The sequence below is a fragment of the Chaetodon auriga genome, chromosome 1, assembly GCF_051107435.1.
Source record: "Chaetodon auriga isolate fChaAug3 chromosome 1, fChaAug3.hap1, whole genome shotgun sequence".
NCBI classification, from domain to species: Eukaryota; Metazoa; Chordata; class Actinopteri; order Chaetodontiformes; family Chaetodontidae; genus Chaetodon; species Chaetodon auriga.
Window position 1 is genome coordinate 3403627 of NC_135074.1, and position 21543 is coordinate 3425169.

Consider the following 21543-nt stretch of genomic DNA (forward strand, 5'->3'; position numbering starts at 1 on the left):
TGGTCTTTCATCTTGAACAGTGGTGATGCCAGAGAATTTTAATTGCAGGTGAGACAGTAATCCAAAAATATGACGGCAGACCTGTGCACAATGTGAGCCAGCAACAGAAATCTCCTGAACCGATGTGGCTCTGAAAACAGCATATGAGGCCTTCTTAAAATAAAGACCAGACATAATAGCACACAGCATAATTAGTAGCATATTTCATGCTGTCTCAACTCTACTGTCTCTTTATTATTATTCATTACACTGCTGTTGATCTGCAGTCGAATAGAACTCATAATAATGCTCATGAAGTTATTTCTAATGTGAGGTCTTTGTAATAGCAGAGATAAATAAATGTAATAAGTAATAAAGGTCCAGTGTGTTGATTTAGGGGGATCAACTGGCAGAAATGGAATATAATATTCATGTTTTCATTAGTGTATAATCCCCTGAAACTAAGAATCATTGTGTTTTCGGTAGCTTGGAATGAGCTCTTCCTATCTACATGGGGAGCGAGTCCTCTTTCACAGAGTCCAACAAGTTTCTACAGCAGCCCTGAACTGACAGGGCTTTTTGTGTTTTTATGATACCTGAAGACCACCCGTAGCATTTGGATCTCACACACGCTTGAAAGGGAGGGGGGAGCGGTTGGTTGTAGTGTTCAACCTTATCACAAGATGCCACCAAATCCTACACACTGGTTGGAATGTGCATTCGTCACCAGTCCATGTAGCACTAATGATGATGACATCACCAAAACTGTCCATGACTGACCAGTCAGTCTGTATAACCTTATGTCTACAGCTCTTGGTTTGTTGGTGAAAAGTCAGAGTGAACGTGAATCACACCAGAAATAAAGGGCAAACATGGATCATTTTTTCTTTGGTCTTGGCTGTGAAAGCAACCACAGAAATCAACAGTGAGCTGGGAGGAAGTTTCATAGTTATTGCTACAACTTGGTGGTTAGGTTTTATTTGTCCAAGGGTTTGTTTTCCCTATTAAAAACAGCTTAACACATATTAGTGACCTTCATGGTTTATCCAACAACTCTCCAATTCACACTACCATACCTGAAAGTTAAAAATGAAACATAACAAAGGCTTCAAGGTCGACAGTAATTTTGCTTCTGTTCTTAAACACCTGACAGAATGATGCCTCCCATCTCAAAGCACAACCAATGATCTCACAGAATTATTATAGCAAATGCGAGGTAGGTTTGTATGGGGTACGAGGGGTCAGTCAGGGCTGCATATCAAAGCTTTTTTCAGGTGGGGGGCGACGGCCATACGCACCAAAATATGTTGGTACTGTACAGCGCTTATTTTACATTGTAAGCTGACATCAAATGTCCAGACAGATTCTGGATCTTCTGCACTTAGTGAGTGATAATTGTCTGGTACTGGTCCTGAAACGATCGTCAGCTGATTTAAACAAAATTCAAACAACATCCACCACTGGTGGTATGTAGCTATCCCAATAGTCAAAACATTGATTAGGGTGAACTGGCTGTAAAGAAGTGATGTAAATGTTATAACACAGGTCTCTGACCTCTCAAACAGAGAAAAAATAAGTCCACACACACACTTCCATGCATCCTTTATTACATTATAAGCATTAAAACATCCATTGTGCTGCTTTCTTGCAACAACCACCACATGTATATGACAATCTGTTTTACGGCATGTTTAAGGCTTTTTTCATCTGTTTTACACACTATTACCAAAACTGGATTCTACAAGCTTCATCTTCCTTTCATTTGCATATTGTGATTCCAGTGTTAAAATCAATGAGACTAGACTGCCCTGTGTAAGGGCTAATATGTATAGAGAAGATACTGAAGTATACTATCACAGAGGATTATCGTACAAACCAGCTTCAGAGACAGTGTAAATCTATCAACATTTAGACTGGAAAACCTCGTAAAAATGTCAGTATCAAAACAATAATCAGGACTAAAGCAGGATCTTCATTTCCTTTAAAAAGAGGAGCTAGAGGAAATATACTAGTGATGATCCAGGGCTTGTTATCCAAAAGCATTGGCCCGACATTAGATATAAGAAAACACTAATACCCAACTGACAAACCACTTCACAGCAATACACAGATCAATTAAATGATCGTCACAAGTTGCTATGCAAATATCCTTCAGATTCTTCCTCTGAAAACATTTTCAGCACATCCTTCAATCTAACAGTGTTATACTCCCCCCCCCCCCCCCCCCCCAATGTGATTAACTTCGATATTTAGTGTTGAGCTTCATCGTTTAGTGTCGTACTTGATTTCTTTTTCTTCATTTGCTGTCGGATAAGAACTAATAATTCAAATACAGTTGATACAAGTTGAAATGTCCACAACTAGAAGAGGTGATCTGCATGCGTTGCTTACTTCCACAACATTCCGTTTCTCCTTCAGGGTTCTTTCAGAGGTCTTTGGAGTTCGAGCTGGGATAGGAGCAGACTATCACAGAGCTCAGCAGACAACAGTGTTGGTAAAAGAGGACATCCCTGGCTCATTCCTCTCCGACTGCAAGCAGGAACACATGGCTGACAACAGGGGATGACAGCGGTCGAGGGGAATTTGGTTGTGGTACCTTGCTGTCATTTCAGTGTTCCCCAAACTGTCTGGCTTTCACAGTGATTGACTGATTGATTCCTCTGATGAATAGCAGCAGTTATCAGTCCCCCTGAAGACCACAAGAGCCCTGCTGTAGTCGACAGGACTGGGTGAAATGTCTAAGAACATAAGGCTTTATTTGTAGTGTGAAATGATAAATTAAGCACACACAAACCCATCAACAGCATGTTCGACTTGAACACCTTGAAATGGAGCAGAGTTCAAAGGTTCAGTGTCTTCTGTCCGCAGGTAAACCCAGCACCACGTTCCCTGGCTTGAGTTTACAGTACTTTGTCGAGTGTGCTTGTGTCAAATAGCTGTCAAGTCTTACAACATGATCTCCAGCAAACCAAAAGCATAGGCCCGATACCTGCTGCTCTCTCTTCCACAGAGGTAAGCTTCTGTGTTCTCCAATATCTGGGATACTCACTGCTGCATTGCTGAGTGACAAAGGAATGCACCTGGTGTGACACAATTTACAGATGCAATAAGTGACAACTTTGATGCATCTGCAAAATGATTATCGAGCAATATCAGTTTTTCAACAATGAAAACCACCAGGTGCTGGGATGCCAAGACGTGTGCACATTCTGCAACACAGAGGGATGAAATCAGTTTCCTGAATGACCTGTTGAGCCATTTCAGAAATCATTCAGGCCTCTGGTCAATTCAGCATTTAACTCTGCATATAGATGATCCACCTTTCACACTATATTTCAGGAAACACTTCAGTTTTCTGCTGCTCTTTACAGCCACCTTTGAGTGTGCATCATTTAAACAGACAAATAAACCAATTCTGAATGATGGCATTTTATTGAAGTATACTGAATTTACCAAAGTATTTCCAAAGTATTCGAGGACTTGAGCAATTTTCTCCCAGAATTGAATGTTTGCCACAGCAAGGCATATGGTACATTGCTAGACTACTAAATGAAATTTGGTGTTATAGGTTCCCTGTATGAGAGAGTAGCATGCATCAGGACAACAAAGATCACAGCTACAGAGTCCAGATGTGCAGGGGTGCACTCAGAGTAACAGTTTTTAAGCACACAACACCCACTGAACAAAAACTTCCACCTGCCATTAAGAAAAACATGGAATGGCAATAAAAGCAATCAACATATACATATCCAAAGACAGAAAAAATCATTACCTGAAAATATCTGCACACTAAAAGTGCAAGTGTTTAATCAACCCTGAATGGTAACTTAAAAATACAGCAAAAGTAAAAACAACAAAAACTTCAGTTGCATCTTGAGGTGCAAAATTGATACTTCTTCATCTGGTATAAAAGAATACAAAAATCAAGCTTGAACATTGCAAAGACTCTCAGTGAAAAGAAAACAAAGGATTGTGGGAAAACAGGAGAAAAGGAGGAAACGTTACAGACTGGAGTTCACAGTGGGAGACAGTGACACAGACAAGGTGCAGGAGACAGAATGAGAAGAGGAAAGGAAAGAGGCTGAGAGCTGGAGTGGGAAATGAATCCAAACTGAGCAGCAAGTGCAAACACCGTATAGTCCCGGGTTCATTGGCAAACTGTGTCCACATTTGAGGACAGGACATGTTAAGCCTAAGCTTCACGCCTGGCTGATAGCGGCCTCACCCTCGGCTGCACCTCAACAATCTAAAACCACCTCCTCTTCCAGTCCACTACACATTCCCACCCTGGAATGGCTCCAAGGACAGGGCGAGAACAGTGTGATGAGCTTACTCCAGCCCTGCCTCTATGCTAAGAGAGAAAGTTGGGAGATGATAAGGAGGAGGCTTCTTGATTGTGTTGAGATGAACCCTGGTCTAAGCGATGAGCTCCCCTCAGGAGGTGGGGAGCTCGAAGGAGATGAACTGCTTGAGTCTCTCCAGGTACTGAGCGTACAGTTCAATGTCGTTGTGGCCGGCTCCCTCCACCCACAGGGGCTCCACAGCACGAGGGCAGCGCTCGTACATGGCCAAGCCGTGGGAGAAGTCGATCACCTCGTCCTCTGTTCCATGGATCACCAGCACTGGAGACGTCACCTTGGACACCTTGTCAATACTATGGAGTGGAAAGAGACAGAAAGAGATTAACAATACGATTGTTGTCGTCAACTATGTTACATTTCAAAACAACAGATATACCTGTTATCCTAAATACATTGCATATTTCCAATAAAACTAAATTGAACTTCATAGACCATCACAGCCTCTATTCGTCTTCATTTACAGATCTCTACCAACAAATAAATGAATGGAAAGTTAGAGAATCTGAGCAACCTCCATCTGCTGATGGAGACTGTGTGATATGGTCAGAAACTGGACTTTGGGCCTTCAGTTTGTTGTGTCAACATCTCAAAACTTCATTTGATGACACAATAAGAGCTGCAGAAGAAAACTCCCAACAACTGTGGGATTGTTTCTTCTGTCATTGCTGCTGGTTGATGTAAAAGGCATGCTGACATATTTGTCAACCCAAGTTCATTTACAAGTTGGCTCTCAAATCATCCTCGATAAAACAGGCAAAGCAAGCACACTTCCTGGTCTTTGCACTGTAAATGTAGACTTTGAATTGGGCCAGTACTGATAGATGACAGATGTTTAAAAGTCCACCAGAACACAAGTACAGACAAGAACACAGATTGAGAAAGACCTCAAATCCTGTCAGACGAGTCGAAAATAACAACATATCAAAGCCACTATGTGAACACTGTCATCACGTTGAGCTCATCACAGTGGGACCACAGACTGAGAAAACAGCAGTGAGACTGGAGAATGTGTGGCTGCATTTCTGTGGCGAGGACAGATGAATCAGTGAAAATGCCAACAGTCATGTCAACTCCAGGCATGACAAACAGAAGCAAAAATCTTTATCTAATCATCTTATTTATCAAGCTGCTCTGTCATCATTCACTGTCGTATGATGGCCTTTACAGAAGCATTTATGTCAGTCCTTGCTGGAGGTCCCCTCCTTCCTATTGAGATGTTTTTCTAAAATTCAAATTGTGTAAAAAAAAATTTGGTGAGACAATGCATTGTGTATCATTCCAAAGACAGTAACACCAATGTGTACATAAATGATTGTGCAAAGCTCCAGTCCCTGCCATGCATACAAATTTCTTATTAATCATCCTCACCCATAACTAGGTGTAGCAGCTCAGCCTTCATGCTGCCCTGCTGTTCCGAAGAGAATAGGTGGAAGATTAATGCAGGGCAATCATTGTGAGCTAATTTAATTCCAGATGGAATAAAACTGTTATTGTTCCCTTCACAGCTGGGGTATACAGACTGAATAAGGGCTGTCTTACTAGCTATCCTGTGACAGGATTGAATTACCACTGTAACTCTAGCAAACAGTTGGCTTGCAGATTTAACTATTAGGGTTGGTTTGATAGCATTTTATGAAATGAATCCAAAATCAAAACATCTTCGAAAAATCCAAATCCTGCAGAATCTCTTGGAGAATCATATTAAGTTTAGCTGCCAACATTTGCAAGTGCCTTGCAGTTTTTGGTGTCAGTCCAACTAATGGTGGCAACCTGTAACTACAACAGCCTGTTACATGAGCAGCAGTAAATATGAAATGCTGAATAAATATGTATCTGACACATTAGAATAACAGCTTTGGCCTTCTGACTTATGACACTTTAGCTGGTTTTGAGTCAGAAATAGTCACCTCACTAATCACCTAATATTGATATGATATGTGTTTAATTGGTTTAACTGAGAAAAACTGGCTCTTTAAACCGATTTGACTGCAGTCAAGATGACCCACCACTTTGTTGGTCTAACTGGACTGCAAAAACACACTTGCAATTGAACAGTGATGACATAGATTATTGTTTCTTTTTCCTCACAATCTTCAACCAAGCACAGCATTCTGGCCAGTCATCAAGATATTTACGGCATTGGGTTGTGCCATATCATCTCACTGATGAAAATACAGGTAGGAATCTTGACGTGATGAAAATTTGCCATATCATGATAACAATACTGCGCCATGTTGATGTTATTGCATCATGACTACATACAGCAGCAATGTGTGGAGGAATGACTGCAAAAGTGTGGAAAAGGTTTGGTATAATTAAACTTAAGAGGAGAAGAGCACCACATAAGGTGGTGCTACATCACATAACCACCATATCCTGTAAATTCCCATATTAAAGTAGGTATTCAAATAACAGCTGGGCAGCATGTAAAAAATAAAGATAGGCCAGTTGCTAGTAAATACAGGGTAAAATCAAGGGTAATGGAAATACCTTCAGCCGATTACAACAGCTCACATAGTAAATTTAGTAATATGTCCATTTTTACAAGACTAATTCCATCAACAACAAGCATGTAACACTCTCAGATACTGTCACCCACACTCAACACGTCCCAAAGTTTTTTCAAATTAAAAAGCTGCCAATAAAAGGAAGGCCTCACAAGTGTTGTGTTTCATTAATGTTACTCTATCATCATTCTGGACAAAGAAGCAAAGGCACTATATTAGAAACAATTTATGATGGTCAATTTTGTAGGGAAATTCTCCCTCTGGAGACCAGGCGTAAAGCAGTACGAATGGGATTTACTACAAAGAAGACTGCAGTGCGTGAAAACAGCTACTGCAATGGCTGTTTGTTCAGTTAAAGACTGGGCTTAGCTAGGACGTTTATGAGCTGATTTCACAACTACTACAAGCAAAACTGTCAGAAGGCAATTTTATTTCACCTTCTGTCAGTGAGCTTTGCATTTGCCCCCTTCTCAAGAGAAATAATTAGACTCATGTAACATGCATTCCTTTCAACTACATCATAAGTAACCTAAGTCCCTTTTATCTATATGTCAACACCAGTCTCATGAATCAGTCTCACACTCGAAAAAACAAAATCCAAAAGTAAATTGTTTAATTACATTGTGGTTATGACAGTATAAGGCTGTCTAACATCATCTGAACATACACAAAATGGAACCCTCAGAGGCATGTGAAGGTGGCATTTAGCTGAGGAGCTAAACTTATGGTGTAATCATTGGCAATTATGTAAAATGCTTAGTAGTTGAAAAGAATCTCACAAGTATCACTTGTGAGACGTGTTAATTCAAACATAATTGCGTTAAAGGTGGAGAAGACAAAGAAAGAAAGAAAAAAAAAAAACAACTAACTCTGAAGAAGTGATGTGATATACAGAAAACAAAAAGTGGGCCAAACCCCAGCATCACACTTGATTGGAGAACTCTTGGTATATGCTGACAGTGGGCTGTCCTGCTGGTTTCTACAGAGGTCCAGCTGGGAGGCTTTGACACCAGACATCTTATCTTCCTCCTCAGACACACAATTACAATTCCAAACAAAGAAGCCTTAAAAAAAGAACTCCAGTATGCAAAATAAAAAGTGGCACCACCAACACCAGCTGAGGGCAATAACTCAGGCCTGTTGTGTGGTCGTAGTAAGTCTTCGCTTCAGAATACTGCAGCTTGACTCTGAACTAAAACTAAATCTGAACATATTATACACATTTTAGCTTCCTTTCATTTGCTCCCTAACCATGGCAGATCAGATTTTAAGGTTGTTTTTGATGACTTATATAATTGTAAAAGTGCATTCATACCTCAGTGACCTCCTTAAAGCATCTCCTCCATCCAGGACCATTTCCACTGGAATAACCTTCCTGCTGATATCAGCCTGACTCCGTTGGGGGCTTTAAATCCAAACTTAACTCATATTTTTTATTCTTCTCTGTGTGGACCATTGGCTGTCCTGAGACCTCTCTCTCTCCCCTGGCTGTCAGTGCTTCAGTCCACATGTTTGGATCAGGATCTTTATCCTCCAGGAGATTCATCCTCTCCTCTTCTTTCTTTCTCCCTCCCAAAGTGTTTTGTGAGATTGTGCAGTCTGTCCTCTTTCATTCATTTTCCTTTCAATCCATTTTGTAGGATTTATCACTGTCATCACCATCACTGTGTGGCTGACTGTTGCTAACTTAAGTTTTTAATGCCCTGTCTTAATCTTAATGGCTCTGGATACCATTCAGAGTAAATCTTGCTCCCACATCACAGGTGTTTTCCACCTTATTATTGGTCTGTTGACTACAGGCTTGCAAAAATTAACCCTGCAGTAAAATTTTATCTCCAGTCTTTATCAGAGATGAACAATCTGTGGCAATAACACCACCCTTCCTTGGCTTGGTCTCTCTGTCATCGCAGAGCGAAGTTGCCAATTGTCAAATTCACCTAATAGAAAGGCTCATGGACCAAGCTTGGTGAAGGAACAGGACTGTTCCACACCCATTCCTTTGGAGCCTTGGATCGTCATCGGGGGTGACAAGAAACATGGTAGGAACCCCTCCCATGCTCCTCCATCTGGGTCTATCCAACACAGAAACAGGTGAGGAGCTGGGGAAGTAACAACTATCCACAAACACGCTGTGCTGCGTAATCCATCCAGGTGTTCCTGTAACGGGCAGCCAGAATATTTCCCCAGGGTCAATTGTTATGGTAATGTCTTGCAGAAGTAAGCATGATTCAGTTGGGCTGAGAGAAGCAGGGTCATACTGACGTCACACTTGGAGGGGTAGTGGCTCTGATTTCATTAGCTGCCACCAGGGGGAGAGAGATATTTACAACATGCAACGAGGAGGACTGCCAAAGACAGGACATTTGGAGTCAGAAGACACTGAGAAAACAGAGCTTGTTTCTCGAACCAAAAACTGTGTATATGCAACTTTTTAAACTGAACAGCCACACGAAGAGTGCCTAAAACCTAATGCAACCCGCAAGGAGAGGCTCTAGGTTACGGGCTTGCTGGCTTACATTTAAGAATTATCATGAGCCTTGGTTAGCACAGCAACATACCACTCTCTCTGACCAATCTCATGACCATTAACATCCCAGAGGTCACATAATAGCACCAGTCCAGTTCCTGGAGGAAATACATTACAGCCTCCTTGGAAAAACAGAATTTGATAACTTGCTAATTCTTTTTAACTTATAGTAAGTAAAACAGTACAAAGACAATATATTTAATGTTAGACCAGGACTTAATTGTTTTTTGCTAAAATATTATTCAGAATTTGAGGCCAGCAACAAGTCACAAGGACAGAAGCAACAAAAGACTGGGAAAGTTGTAGAATGCTCCAAAAACACCTGTTTGGAATGTGTTAGTATCATGACTGGGTATGAAAGGGGCATCCTCAAAAGGATCAGTCGTTCACAAGCAAGGATGGAGTGAGGCTCACCATTCTGTGAACACATGATTGTGTATGTGTTATTACTACAGGGGCTCAGGAGTGTGTTTTTCTTTATGTTTACACAGTCTCCTACCTTTTTTGAAATCAGGGTTGTACCGTCATTAAAGTTATGTTACGTTTTTGTTGAAACTGTTAGAGGTGTTAAACTATGTCAACAACACCATAAAGTCTAATTCATGCACAATTAAACGTATCAAGTTGAAACTCATTCTTAGCTGAGCTGAATCATCATTGAACAAGTACGTCGAAATAGCCAATTTTCCGAAATATGCAATGAATTGTGTGAGAGGGAGAGACAAACATCCCTCACCTGATACTGCCCAGATTAACTGACAAGCAGATTAAGTATGCATTTCAAACCGGTCACTGAGTGCTGTGGCTAAGAATGTGTGCGTCAGTTACTTAAGTGCTTTTACAAAATCAAACTCACCGAAAATAGAGACCTCACAGAAATTTGTGCACAGGAGCATCAACTGAATTATTATTCCCTAGCTCTGCAGTCATAGTCCTACCAACAATGAACTGCTTAGCCCCCTCAGAATACACGGCTTTACATCATACACAGATACACACATACAAGCATGTCCAAATGTGGGTCTAACCTTATCACACTTCTCTGAAACCTACGTTTAATATTCCTCACCATGCTACACTGCAGACTACAAATCTGTAGAGACACAGCAAACTCATTAAATTTTAACATCATCTCACTGTTCATAATTTGGTCACACAAGCGGTAATCCCTTGTGCGATTATATTATGAATCTACTGAGGTGGCACTTTGACAACATCACTATCAAGTTGCCACTCCTTGGCTTTGACGTAACCTTAGCACCAGTTTTTGGTCTAACCAGGATGGCGGTTTGTGAGGACACCACAACAGTTCATGGTCAGAAAAACAGTGAGGCTCAGAAGTGTTGAGTGTTTGCAAATGATTGACTTCTTTGCAATTGGTTTCCTACAGATTCCTTCCACAAGGTAACTCTACACATAGATACAACATAAACACAAGCACTCACCATTGATGACTTGACTTTGCAGTTTGATTGCTTGACCTGCACTGACAAACGGCTAGGATGAATAATTATGCTCGATAAGGCTTCAGTATTTCAACACTGAATTGCAGTAAAGTTACGCAGCGTTTTATTAAGATATTACATGCTGTGTTCCAGTTTGATGCTTGTGTGTTTCACCTGCCACATGTCATTTACTACCAATGCATTTATCTACCCAATAACATCTGTTTCTTAAAAACAGTGCCACCATGGAAATATTAGTAATTATAGAAATGCTACATATACTGTTTTACTGTTTAACAGCTTTAAAACAGGCAATTTATATTTTTGGAAATACATGTTTACATGAGAGATCACTGTTGGACAAACAGTGGCAAAAATGATCACACTGTAAAGACATTTGTTTCTCTTACAAACACATGTAGGTTCAAACCTTTGGAATACGAAGAGAGACATACTACTTGTATATTATTTCAGCATATACATGTCTGTTGTTGAATTATTCGCTCCTATCAGCTTGACCAACACGACACTTTCAGTCAATCAAAGTGACGTTGTGCACAGAGTTTCCAACTGGTGCAAGGCCACATGTCCAAAAAGATTTCAATGTCTCCGGTCACTTATTTTCTAATTATGGATACTATTTTTCCGTGTTTCTGTGTCCAAGTGACTAATGAAGACAACACTTTTTGAAGTTTTCCCAGTATTTAGCAAAAGCTCTGAAGCTGGCTGCCACAAAACAGGCTGCAATGTAAAAAAAAAAAAAAAAGTAAATGTAAAGAAATGCAAACAAAGCTGACAAAAACCTGGCCCTAAAAGTGAGACCAAAAATGTGTCACTGAGAATTTTTAGCTTGGGATTACAATATCAGTATTGCTGACTGCTGATGCAGGCATTTTGTATGGATCGTATTAGCTATATAAGGCCCAATTCAATTCTGATCCTTTGTTCACTGCAATCTGTTGCGCTCTGGGTTCTCCAGCTGTATAAAACACCTCAAATCATGGTGTTAAAACACAAATGCTTCCTAATTTACAGCACCATGAGCAACTGAACCATATAGATGTGTGCTAAATGCTGCTTTCCTCCAAAGAAAGTGGCGTATGACTCTGCTAAAATATGCTACATTAGGTTGCCTGATGTCTACAGTTTTATTATCAATAATTTTACTGATGTTTAAACTGTTGTAACCGATTAAAATGATCAATCCACCAGAATATGCTACTTTGACAACACTTGATATGCAGTAACAGCATGCTCTCTTTGCTGACTCCTATGCAGGAGCGATAAGACAGACCACCTGCAGCAAGATGGATTTAATTGAATAGCAGTTCCACTGAAACCTCTGCATACTAAAAGTCATTACTTTTTCGTATGTGGGCTGTAAATTCAATAACTGCAAGTTACAAATGACCTTTTTAGTCATCAATAAAAAAAAAAATAAACCATAAGCCTTTTGAACATGGTGCTGTCTAAAAGAGCTATCTGACTTAATACTCACAAAATCACAAAAGTCCATTTTTCTGTCACAATAAATCATTCTCACACACTTACATGCAAGTCAGACATGCATATGAATAAAGTAACAATTCTGAAACAAGGAAAAAGCAGTGCACTTGTGCCACTGTGTTGAGCCACAGCATGGTGGCTTAGGAAGAATGTGAATAAATGACAAAATTGTTCAAAATCCATTAGACCCCTCTGCAACAAGAAAGGGGAAATTATTCATGCATGCAAACATAACCTCTTGCAAATTAAGATAGAAAATTGAGAAATGTGGGAATAGCAGAACTAAGCTTCAGGCTTAGCTATCAAATGATCCATGCTACTGTAGCATCAATGTGAAGACGATCGTGTGTTGGTCTGTATTCTTTGCACAGGTGCAATAATGATGACAGTGATTTGTCAGCTACAGGAGGCTTCAGCTTCTGCTCAGTGTTTCTGTATCAGTGCTATTGTCTTGTGGGTTATTCTGTGATGTTGACTGCTTGTCATTTGACTGAATGTATAGATAAGGGTTTCTAAACAGGGCGGTATCGCTCCCCAGTGGGCGTTCAGAGAACGTCGGGGGGCCCTAGGAGCAACACAGCTGAGAGAAACCACCAAGCACAGGGCTCGCACTAAAGCGCAGTTCTCTGACCCGACACAAATAACACACAGAAATAGTTTGTGCATGTTAAAAAGCCTTTTTTTGTCAGCTTAGCAGGTAGGCTACCATTAATGTCAGTTAAGCCAATTTACTGTGTTCTTTCTGTACTCTGTTGCACAAGCTCATTGTTCCTCAAGTTAGATCAGTGAAGGAGCCTAATTAATGTTGGAATTTGATAATAAATATATGTTCAACCAATAAGATTGTAGGCATTGAGTAGAGGGTGTTCTTCCAAAAACGGTTGAGAACCACTGATATAGATCTTAATTTACCAGTCCATCTACAGTATATTTGAACCCTGAGGGGTCTGAATAGTGACTGTAGATACAAGTAACTGAAAGGAGTTGCCTTATCAGGGCACCCTCAGAAATAGGATGAGGAGCATCCAGACACCCAGACAGACATCTGGAAAGAGCTTTGGGGGAGAACCACTGCTCCTTTATGTCAAAAGGAATTAATTGTGGTAGTTTGGGTGTCTGACAAGGATACTTCCTGGACACCGCCTTGTAGAGATATTCAAGGCATGTCCAACTGGGAGGAGACTTCGGTTCAGACCCAGAAACACACAGGGGGAATTACAAGTCCCATCTGGCTTGAAAATGCCTCCAGATGCCCCCAGTGGAACAGGAGGATGTTGGGAGGAAGATGTATAAGCTATCTTGCTAAGCCTGCTACCATAGATAAGTAGCAGAAAAAGTATGAAAAATAATATTGGCAGTCACTAGTATTGTTAAACAGAACTGCTGTTAATAGAGAGCTGAAGTCAAAATGCCCAGGTTAAGTTCCACAAGTAAAAAAAAAGTCATTCACAATTGCACTGACACATAGTAATGCAAATTACTAGAACTCTAGCCTTGGACCACAATCTTATTCAAACATATGTTGTATGATTCACTCCATATGTCAAGGCAAGGTAAATTAAAAAAATAAAATTTCAGTTCTTGAAGTTGAGTAATCACAGCACACAGTACAGGGTTAACTAGTGTAGGCGGGACCAACCTGGAGGAAGGTGAAATAGCACCTCAACTAGCGGTGAGGGGCTGTTTACAAATGAGCAGCAATCTGATTGGACTAAACTCCCAGTAAGTTTGACTGAGCGGGAGATACAGTTTGACTGCAGGAACAACATGACTGCTTTCTTGCAGGAATAGCAGTCTTTCCTTCTCCTACCTTAAATTCTCTTCATGTAACTTGGCATAATGTAGAAAATCACTGTTCAAAAGACAAATCCATGCCTGCTCTGGTAAAGTATTTCCATGCTGTTGATAGCAGTCGTGCATTGACACGTACAGCCATGTTTCTTTCCGCCTCTTGCTGCATGTCTGCTGCTTAAGCGTTACTGTTGCTTTCGTCAACGAAAATTATGACTGAATATCGTCGTCAACAAACCTTTATCACGTGACGAAAACAAGACGAGATGCAACGTAAATGCTAGTCAATGCTATAATTAAATACATAATGCAATATCGTTGACGAATAAAAACAAGACTAAATGTGGTTTACAAAATAAAAACTCTGCTAAAATGTCTCTTCATTTTGACTAAAACGAGACGAGACGAAATGTTATAATGTTATTTCGTCTTGTTCGTCTAGTCGCGTTGTTATTATTATTTTGCAGTATTTCTGTTTTCTGTGTCTCATTTTAGGGGCTGCATCAGGTCGCACTGCGCAGTCGCAGGCGACGTCACTTTCTCTATCCCCACTCGTGGCATTATTTAGAAGATGCAGCTGTGGTAGGTTAGCATTAACGACAGACAACTGACACAGAGAACGGCCAGCCGAGGTTCATCTTTGGGAGAAAAAGAAGAAATGACATTTGGACGCACTTTCATTATATACTACTAGGTACTTACTATATTGACTGGGTTAAATAGAATTGCATTAGTAAAAAGAGACTAAAATACAATTTTCATTGACTAAAACTAGACGAAAATAGTCATGGATAATTCTGACTAAAATAAGACTAAAATGACAGCTTGACACAAAGACTAGACTAAGACTAAAATTAAAACAGGCCGCCAAAACAACACTATTCAGCGTCCCATACTGCACAGTGTTAAAGTCATGCATGGCAACTATGACTTATCAGCAACTACCCACAGTGCACAGTGCCAAAAACACAGATGAACAATTAGTTAGCTTTTAAAGCACCATTTCCCACAAGCCCTAAAACCGCTGGGGGTCAAACATTACCATGTCAACAGAATAAATCCCACCATGGACAAGTTCAGTGAGCATGGCTAGTCAAAATACTTTTGGAAAAACAGCAGGACAGAGAAAACCACGAGTACTAACTAAAACATGCTAGAGATGAGAACAGAGGATGGTAAATTAGAGTGGATATGATGGATATGCTAGAAACTGGAATTTCCCCTCGCGGGACAAATAAAGGAATATTGAATTGAACCAAGTTATAAGGAGCTTGTAGTTTTTTTTGTAAGATCAAAAATGAATAATTTTTTAATGTTCAAATTATAAAAATAAGATGTGTAATAGATTTAATTAATTCATCCAAAAAATGGACAGAAAACCCAGGGACACACTTATTTATAGGAAGAAAATGAAACTGCATTGAGTGAAAGCAAGCTGAACAGCAGTTAGCTCGCAGGTGACATCAGGACTTCAGCTCTCTATACCGATCCTTAGTAGGAAGTCATCTTGGGCAGTACACTTCAGTTATAAATGCGTGAGAGATATTAATATACATTTTTCAAGGTAGGCTACATCAGAGATAATTTTTTATAGAAAGTGATTGTCCATGAAAAAACCTTCAATGCATTATTCTGACAATAGGTTTAGAAAATATGGCTTGAGCCTTTGTGTTACTGGGGAAGGAGAGGCTTACAAGTGGCATTCATGCCATATCTGACCCATTTTCAGTTTATTTCTGCCCACAAAAGTTATCACTCAAACATATAATGCAACACTGTCACGTCTTTGTCCATGATAGGCAGACAGGGTGGAAAGAAATCATTTGATTGTTACTGTGGTGTTCTTTTTCAAGTAATCCAGCTAAGCAAGGATCCATTCATGAAGCATTCAATGAAGTGGCACACGGTCGGATCCTTCTTGCCACGGAAATTGCACAAGCATTAATGGTTTGTACGAGTGGTATTTAACAATTTAACAGGGTTGGCAACAGAAGTAATCCTGGCCAGTTATATGCCACAGAAAAGTGCATCACCCATTGATGCCGGCCGATTAATTATCTATCGGCTTTCTCCTTCTCAACAACTGTCATTATTATATTGGCCTTTAAAAATCCACCATCGGTCAACTCTGTTATTTGACATTACCAGCTATTGATCTACAATCCTCTGAGCATTAGACAAGAAGAGTCAATCAACCACGAAAAATATGCAGATCCCACACTGACATTTATGAGAAGGCAAGCTAATGCAACTTTATCAAGTGCTGTGGATTAACGTTTACTTTCAGTCGGCTCTCTTATGTGTTACTATCACAACGAAAGAGTAGTTACAGGATTAATATTGACAGTCAACAATCTTCCTCTATGTGTTCCCTAAATAAATCACAACAATGCTGTAGCTGCTCCTATTAAGCTAAAACCAGACAATGAACAGTATTTAATTGAGAGAGTAAGTGAATCCAGCTTCTGAATGATTAGCTGCTCTGCAGTGGACAGCACAAGCTGAGGTGGCAATGCTAGCTTAGCATGAACAGCAGAGAGTGACTGTCCCTCAATATTAAACACTCCAACATTGCTCCAGCGTGTCAGTCTACAATAGATGCTACTCGCAACATTAGCGCAACGTGCTAAGTCGAGATTCCACAGGCTAACAAGCAAAACAACAGTAAAGCAACATAAAAATGGCAAAACATAGAGGTTCTAAGTTTGAGGTCGGTATCAATCCTGCTTTGCATTGGCCCTTAAAGTGGAAGCCTTAAAGTAAATTGGCACACGCATATAGCTGAAGGTCTTCCCTGTTGTCGCTTTGGGGACATTTCAATCAAGTAATCCACTGAGTCTTCACCTCCTCAGATGGTTGGAGTAGATAAAGACTTTTGTGTTGGCTCTTGCAGCCAACAACAGAGAAATTGATGTCTGTTGCTGCATGTTATCACAGCCACAGCAAAGGGTATAATTTGTAACATGCTTAAGCTTTCATCATGACTCTAACCAAAATCAAATCTCAAAACTTTGACTAAAATTGACATACATTTTTGTCAGAGGACTAACATACTTAAGACTAAAACAGGTGCCAAATGTAACATGGTCAGTCAGGTCTCATACTGAGAAAGGATGCATTTCCGTGTCGTTGCCAACAGTAGCAAATGAAATACGGTTGTTAGTTGCCTGTGTAACCATTGCTGTGGAATGCTTTGTGCATGTTTGTGTGTATAACTCACCTGGGGAAGGCATCAAAGCAGTAGGTCTTTCGTGTATCAGGGAAGGCCACTCTTAGCCCTGACATGAGTGGTGAGTGCAGGATAACAGCGGCACATTCATAACGAGCAGCCAGGTCAATGGTAGGCACAGTGCCGATGCTCTGACCGTAAAGGATGATGTTCTCAGGTGTTACACCATACCTGTACAACACACACACACAGAGAGTCATGTTAAAGAGGTCCCCTGAGAGAGAGGGAGGCAGTGCATTAGCAAGAGCTCATCACTCCAAAAACTCTCACAAGTGCAATCACATGTGCAGATGCAAGTTGTGTGTTTGTTGAGGACTTTGTAGCCGTATGTGCAGAGACAGATTTTCTGTTGGAAAAAATTAAAACCCTGAGAGTAGCCTCCATCAGACCCACTCACCCGCTGTGTTCAGGTTGTATATGGACACTGTCCAGCAGAAGAACTGTTAAAAGTGCATTATTGTGTAACATCAAATTTATGGACATTGATAACATTTTTTAGATTTTCTTATTGAACTGCTGATTTTTTTATTCATCATAACACACAGAATTCAGAAAAAATTAACACAAAAACACAGAATTTTGGGGGGAAAAAAGTTAACAGTTTTCATAGATCTCTAACTTCTCTAGTTTCAGCTGACTCTGTGGGTCATTTTTTATAGCCCTGTTTAAGCCCACCTTCGATTAAAGAGAGCAGCTTGAATCCAGATGGTGTACAGCTGTATTTTTCTGTTTGAAACAGCTAAGGAAAAAATCTAAGAGCCTGTAAAACAAAATAAATTATGTGAAGACGGGACAGGACGGGCCAGGGATAGCTGGCTAGCATGCTAACTTCAGTGGACATCTCTGGCAGACAATGCATACACGTCTTTGACATACCATCAGAACTGTTACTTCTTCACATTCTGTTGATAGTGTTCCTTCATTTCTTGAATGTTTTAAAACTAAAATAATGGCCATATTTTACACATTGCACCTTGAATCGTCTTAATTAGGATCTCTGGGCCATTCAGAGCTGAGCAGGAACACAGCTGTCAACAGGATAATTTATATGCTATCTACTATCTTCAGTGGAATATTGTCACACTGCATATTGTCAAACTGCAGTTTGTCAGTTCTCACAAATTATAATGCTTGTTTTCAACATAAAGGCCATTTCTGAGAATAATTTACCATGGTAATGGAGCTATTATCATCAAATGCGAGCTACAGTAAATTTCCTCTGGTTTTCTAAATACCCCCCACTTAACACAATAAATAATCAATTACAATTACAATCAATTACAATTATCATTACTATTATTTTTGTAAGTGACACAGTCCTGGTGAAACAAACAACTGTGGCACTTTCTTATATACTTTCTTTCTTCATCGCCCAATTTTTCACCCATATGATTTTATACTTTCCTAAAAATTATTTTAGTGTAATCAACAACTATGCTATATGTAATACAATATGCATATTATCAGTTCTATCATTTTTGTATTATACTCACGAGGTGTACAGTTTTCACTGTATTGTGATTCTGTGTACAACTGTAGCCAACTTTTAGAGGCTTATATTTGATCATTATATTGAGAATTTTTTCAGTTCTTCTCTAACTGACCCATGCGGTTGACACTCATTTACTGGTGACTTTGGAAGGTGCACATCATCTAATACAGCAACCAGACCTTGGGAGAACCTAATAACAGAGCACAGCTAGCACAGAAAGTAGTGGGTGGGCTGCCCACTGAACTACGTAAGAGAGCAAACACTACTAATGTATACTTGTTTGGAATCTGATCTGAATGTTACATTATACTCAATTCGGGTTGAATCTTCACCACACATAATTAATGCACAATGGGGACACCGTGTGCAGTTTTGGTCAGTCTTGCTTTGACTGCTTTCACTGTGCTGCACACTCGCTACACAGAAAAGTGATGGGAAGTCAGCCTGAACATGGAACACACACGATTAGACAATGAGACAAGCAACTCGTCTGAAGCAAGCCAAGGCCTTAAAGGCAAATTTTTCTTGATACCTCAAAGTAATGTGTTTGTCTCATCCAAGACGACAGAGAGGGAGAGTAGACAGAGGCCAGCTTGGTCAACAGGGTGAGCATGTACTCAACTCGACTGACCCTTGGCAGACTTTAACAAGCACTAAGTGAGTGTATTGGGCTGTAATGGTTCATGTATTCATGCCTAACTGTCATGGTACAGAGGTCCCAGTCTGGTGCACATAGCAGTATGCTGGCCACACAGTATGTAGATTGATGGATGCAATGCAGAACCAAAGTTCACAAGGGTTCCACCTGCAAGAACGTGCCAGAACAGAAGAGCTATACAATCAGCACAGTTTCAAAGTGGACACCCAAGAGCAGTGTCACCAATTTAGTATGTGACCAAATGTGAACTATGGTCACAACCTGCCCTTCTGTTCCTGAGTTATGGTGCTGGCTATTGGCAAGAATGGCGGGAAAAGTGTTTCTGCAAAACATTTTGTCACAGTGAAGTTGACCTTTGGCCTTTTGGATATAAAATGTCATCACTTCTTAATTTGGCCCTTGATTAAGATTATTTTGTCAAAGACAACTGCACTATTTATGAATATAAGAGCTAATAAAATCACTAAATGTTTAGTGTAAATTTATTAATCATATACATCCATTGCTCAGTGAAACCACATGTTGACAAGGAAAGTTCTGTAGATTCCAACTGAACTGGTGTATCAGTCCATGCTCTATTGGAAGACATGCCACTGACCATACTCATATTCTATCTGGATATTTGTAGATCTGTGGTGAGGGTTTAGCAGCAATATACTGAATCAAAATGTGGAAGGGGACTACATCTGAATTCTTTAGAGAGCATGTGGAAAAACCTTATAGAGACCAAGGGGATGCCTGGTTTCAGGTGTGCACTGGGTGGTGGACACTAGAGAACCATCTGATATACGACCGGATAGTGGGGGGGCTTTTGCCAGCTTCTCCTCTGAAATACTGCTGGGTGAAAGGCAGTACTGACAGAAAACAGGCCTGTCAGGGAGAGACGGAGAACTGGGATGGCATGCTCCCTTGCCAGAACTTACAATGTGGGAAGGAAGCTATAAGCAAACCGTCCCATCTCCTGACGGTGCTGGGAATGCAGAGAGAGGGGCCAAGCAGAAACATCCAGCAGCCCTCTGCCACAACACACATGCATGAAGGATTAGACCCTTGCTTAAAGACAACCATGACAAAGGATTTGGACAAGAGGTTCTGGGTTGCATGCATCCTATGAAGTGATGCCATCATAAGAGCTCTTCAGATAACAGCTTGGGTGTGACTAATCTGTTGGCATAGACAAAGTCTGCCTCTGATAAGCGGCAACTGAACTAAGCAGTCTGATTGCAGCTTATGACCCCAGACAAGGATGGGCCAAGTACCCCCTGGCTTCCAAATAACTAACAAAACACTGGACTGGACACTGCATCTTGCATTTATGTATTTACAGCAAACTGTTAGGACTAGGGACTTACTACACAACTTTGTGGATGATTATAGCCATAACTGGGCATCAAACTCTGGCATCAATTAGATGGAGAGTCAGTGGCAGTTGTGGTATGAAAGACTTCGTAGTCTTATGACACCACTACAATTATTACAGACATGTCATTTATATATGAGAATGTAGTAGTTAAGCCAGTAAGGGTGCACAATCAAAATCTTGATTCAGGCCTTTATCTCACATAACAACAACTGGTGATTGGGCAGCATCTGAGAAGCTTATTATGCAGATGCAATGGGGGAGAGGAGGGGCGTTCACTTGGCGGGGGGGTTATTCCAGACAATCTGACAGTCTGGAACAATGTTACTTTATCTGGTGCTAGCAGCACCTCAGCAGCATAAGGCACTCATTCACAAATTATTCTTCTGAATGAGGTTCCAACTTCTTAGCTATGACCTCGCTAACCACAAAACTTGCCTGCATAATACCGGCTTTGTCAGAATGTCGTCTTGTGAAAGCTGCTTGTTGGGTACCCAAACTCCGCTGTAAAGTGTGAATGTTATCCAAGCACATTTGTCCTTTCACCCGCGTCCAGTTCGGCATGTTTTCAGACCTGTAATGATGCTTGAGATTAGCCTTTTCCATCACTGCAACTATCACTGTCCATTTGTGTTGGAAAGTGCAACACTCCGCGACACAGGTGCCATGATGCATTAACATGATATCA

The 21543-nt window shown here is 40.5% G+C and overlaps 1 protein-coding gene across 1 annotated transcript in view; it reads right to left on the minus strand.

Annotated features, from left to right (window-relative positions):
* Positions 1-1565: 1565 nt before the first annotated feature.
* abhd17c (abhydrolase domain containing 17C, depalmitoylase) overlaps positions 1566-21543 on the minus strand; it is a 32107-nt gene continuing 12129 nt past the window's right edge. Inside the window, exons 2-3 of the mRNA XM_076729423.1 lie at positions 17337-17516; positions 1566-4633 (exon numbers count right to left, since the gene is read on the minus strand). Of these exons, the coding sequence (XP_076585538.1) occupies positions 4414-4633; positions 17337-17516 (400 nt within the window). The 3' untranslated portion in view covers positions 1566-4413. The remainder of the gene's footprint in view (positions 4634-17336; positions 17517-21543) is intronic.